Below are 3,628 nucleotides of genomic sequence, written 5' to 3'. Positions count from 1 at the left end.
ACAAGCAACACTGAATACAAATACAAACAATAACAACACCGTACTGCAAATAATGACCCTGGGTCATAACACCCCCCCACCTAAAATCAAGCATCTCATTAGGGAGATGCTAGACCTAGTATCAAAAACATTAAAACAAACAAACAAATCGAACACTTCCTAGGGGGAAACCAGACTCATCAGTCACTGTCTGTGTCATCACTGATGATCCCCTGCAGGTTGGCCCATTCGGACATTTACCTGCGACCTCTGTGGGTATTGTTTTCCTGATCACTGTCTGATTCCGAGTTTAGAGTGCGCTGATATTCAGAGGACGGACAGTCCTGTTGTTTCTGACTTGCTGAGGCACCCCTGCGTGTAGGTCGACCTTGTGTGGTAATGATGTTGTTAACATCAAGAGCAGCCAGTTCTTGAGCTTGCTCTCTCTTCATTCTGACCTTTTTCCATTTCTGAATAGTTGGCTGACCATGTACACCAAGCTCTTCAAGCTCCTTCCTCAGAACAGCCACCTGGGAGCGGCAGTCCTCCAGCAGCTTCTTGTAATTTCTCCTCACGCCGCAGAGGGCAATATAACGTTCAAGCCTCGCCACCGATTTGTCATCAGACTTTGGTTTTCTGGTGCTCTCATCTTTCTTCACACTCTTCTTCATCTTTTTATCATTTGTTTTATCAGTCTTATTTTCTTTTTCATCTTCCAAAGAAGGTAGTGATGAAACTGAGTCTGGGTCACTGGTTTTCTCTTCCACTTTTGTATCTTCTTTTTCACTGTCAGAAGACTCGTCGCTCCTAATTTTGTCACTCGTTTCTGACTTGCAGTCTCCATCTGATTCGTTTCCTGCATCACTCAGTGGTGTTCTCCTTCCTTCATCTTTACTGCTGGTTACTGTCTCGACGTTCATTCTCACCATTTTCTTTGGACTGTCACTGCAGTTGCTTTCCTCACTGAGTTCCTCATCAGAAGACTCGTCACTGTCAATTTGACGATTTTCATTTCTCTTTTGTTGTGATTTTTTCACCTCTGGCTCTTCACCATCAGCTTGAGATTTGGCATTTTCTTCATCATTGCTGCTTTCTTTACTTTCTGTTTTGTTGTCCTCTTGAACCTCAGATTCTGATGATGAGCTTGAATGATTATTTTGTGATTTCTTTGCCCAGGATTCATCTTCACTCTCACTCATGACCTCGTCATTTCCATTTTCTCTTTTCCTTTTGTTCTGGAGCTTCTTAGTCTCTGAGTCACTTTCACTTTCATCATTATCCTGCATTTTCATCAGTTCCTCTTGCACCACCTGTTTCATGAAAGTTTCTACTTCTGGCCTTAATGAGTCACATTTGTTGTGTGTCTGATATCTCTTTTTTAAAATTCCCAAGGTCAGCGTGCTCAGGTCTGCCTCGTCACGGAGTTGACCACACACAAACCTGCGGATACCTGCTGCCTCCTTCTCCGACACCATACTAAAAACCTTCGCCGTCCCACCATCTACCCCCGGAACAGAACTATCATGCGGCTCAGAGCCGTCCGGAAACATTTCGGATATGTCCACCTCACCACCCAAGCGACGAGCTTGAGCACGAGTAACCACACATGCCGGATAAACTGTGGGGTCACCCAGCTCCGACGGGAATTGGCATAACCGATCCGAAGTAGGACACTCAATAACTTCCGGCATAGCCGGAAACACTTTTCCCCCGGCCAAGTCATTTCCCAAAACAAGATCAATGCCTTCAATTGGCAGCTGATCTCGAACCCCCACCCGCACAGCGCCCGATACGAAGGACGAGGTCAAAGTAACCGTATGGAGAGGCATGCGTAAAAGACTCACCTTGATACCCCACACCAGCAAATCAGAACCACAGTACGACTGCTGAGAGAAAGGCACGACTCCATGCCGCGCCACCGAATGCTTTGCCCCTGTATCCCTCAAGATGGTGATTGGAACCCGGTCCCCCGCATCACCAGACAACGATAAAAACCCCGTCGAAACAAACGGTCGAAACACCTCATCTATCCCCCGCGGAACGACGCCAACCGGCATTAAGCTAGGGCGGGTTACCGCGGAGCAACACTGCACGGCCCCCCCCGAAATGTCGGCCCGCGCCCCCTCCCTCGCCCTCAGCACGGGACAAGAAGCAACGAGATGACCGAGCTCATGACAAAAAAAAACATCGGCGGTCCCCAGCGGCCACCGTAGGGCTACGCCGCGAGAGCGGGGGAGAACGCCCCCCCCCCACCTCCGGCAAAACTCTAGAACCCCGACGTAACGGAGGGGAAAAACCCCTCTTGTGCGTCAAAGCAAACTCATCTGCCAGAACCGCCGCTTTCGCGAGGGAAACGACCTTCTGCTCGTTCAAATAAACAACCACCCGCTCCGGCAGACACCCCTTGAAATCCTCCAATAACATCAACTCCTTCAACTGTGCAAACTCCTTAACCTCACTAGCCTGGCACCACCGATCAAAGAGCAAACCCTTCTCGCGCGCAAACTCCACATAAGTCTGATCCCCCCCCCTCACACACTGCCGAAACTTCTGACGGTACGCTTCAGGCACCAACTCAAAAGCACGCAATACGGCAGCCTTAACCACACCATAATCTAAGCTCTCAGATGCTGACAGGCTAGCCCACACCTCCTGAGCCCTACCCACCAGCCGACACTGCAACAGCAAAACCCAGACCTCCTCCGGCCACTTTAACGCGGCAGCCACATGCTCAAAAGCAGGAAAAAACGACTCCACCTCTGATTCACAAAAGGGCGGCACCAATTTAATGTGCCTCCCAACATCAAAATCCTGACGGAGAGCCGGGACGGGACCAGGCGCCGGCGGCGCAGGGAGCACAGAGGGCGCAGGCGTGGGCGGCGTAGAGTCAGGGGCACGCGGTGGAGGTCCGCGCTCCAACTCCAACGCCCTCACCCTCAAATGCATCGCTTCTACCTCCAACCGGTGACTACTTAACTCCACCTCCTTAATGCGGAGCAACAACTGGAGCTCCTCCGCCGACGACCCCACCACGGGAGCAGGAGGAGCCACAGAGGGGGCGGCCACAGGAGGAACAGACAACGGAGCCAACGGCTCCATAGCCGCCCCGCCCCACCCCACCAACAAGCGGCACGCTCGACAGCAAACCCCGCTCGCTCAAAGCCACCGTGACAAGCTGTCGCAAATCATCCTTTTTCACCCCCGCCGGCGCTCGCACATCAAAACGGCCCGCAATAAGCAGCAAATCCTCCCTCCGACACCGACTCAACTGCTGCAAGGAAGGCGCCTCAGCAAACTTATCCACATCAAACTCCATCCGCGGCCACCCACACAAACAACCCCCAAAAACACAAAAAAAAAACCCACACACCCACACGAACCCCACTACACACAAACGACCCCGAAATCCCTCAAACGGACGAGCCCCCATTTATGTTACACACCGGCCCGAAGCCGGGGTGCAACACAACAAAAAGATAAACCCGATACATAATAACGACAAAAAAAAATCACACCACGGCAGAATGACGAGAGTTGGTTAATTTATTTACTGAACAGGTAGCGAGCTTCAGGGTGGGCGATGCCAAAACAACAAACAAAACACACTAGAAAGAAAAACAAAGCTAACTTACCTCCCACGATCCCAAAA

The 3,628-nt window shown here is 51.0% G+C and overlaps 1 protein-coding gene across 1 annotated transcript; it reads right to left on the bottom strand.

The window, feature by feature from the left end:
- Window positions 1-230: 230 nt before the first annotated feature.
- Window positions 231-2,700, bottom strand: LOC309717850 (uncharacterized protein). The gene has a single exon (XM_082552715.1). It carries the CDS (start codon window positions 2,034-2,036, stop codon window positions 237-239), a length of 1,800 nt encoding a protein of 599 aa, XP_082408841.1. The 5' UTR covers window positions 2,037-2,700; the 3' UTR covers window positions 231-236.
- Window positions 2,701-3,628: the final 928 nt, after the last annotated feature.

The sequence above is a fragment of the Aulonocara stuartgranti genome (genome assembly GCF_965226115.1).
Source record: "Aulonocara stuartgranti genome assembly, chromosome: 11".
Classification (NCBI taxonomy): domain Eukaryota; kingdom Metazoa; phylum Chordata; class Actinopteri; order Cichliformes; family Cichlidae; genus Aulonocara; species Aulonocara stuartgranti.
This window is presented reverse-complemented; position numbering and strand designations above follow the sequence as displayed.

Coding starts and splice junctions, on each gene's coding strand:
- LOC309717850 (XM_082552715.1), bottom strand. CDS start 2,036: ATGCCGGTTGGCGTCGTTCCGCGGGGGATAGATGAGGTGTTTCGACCG.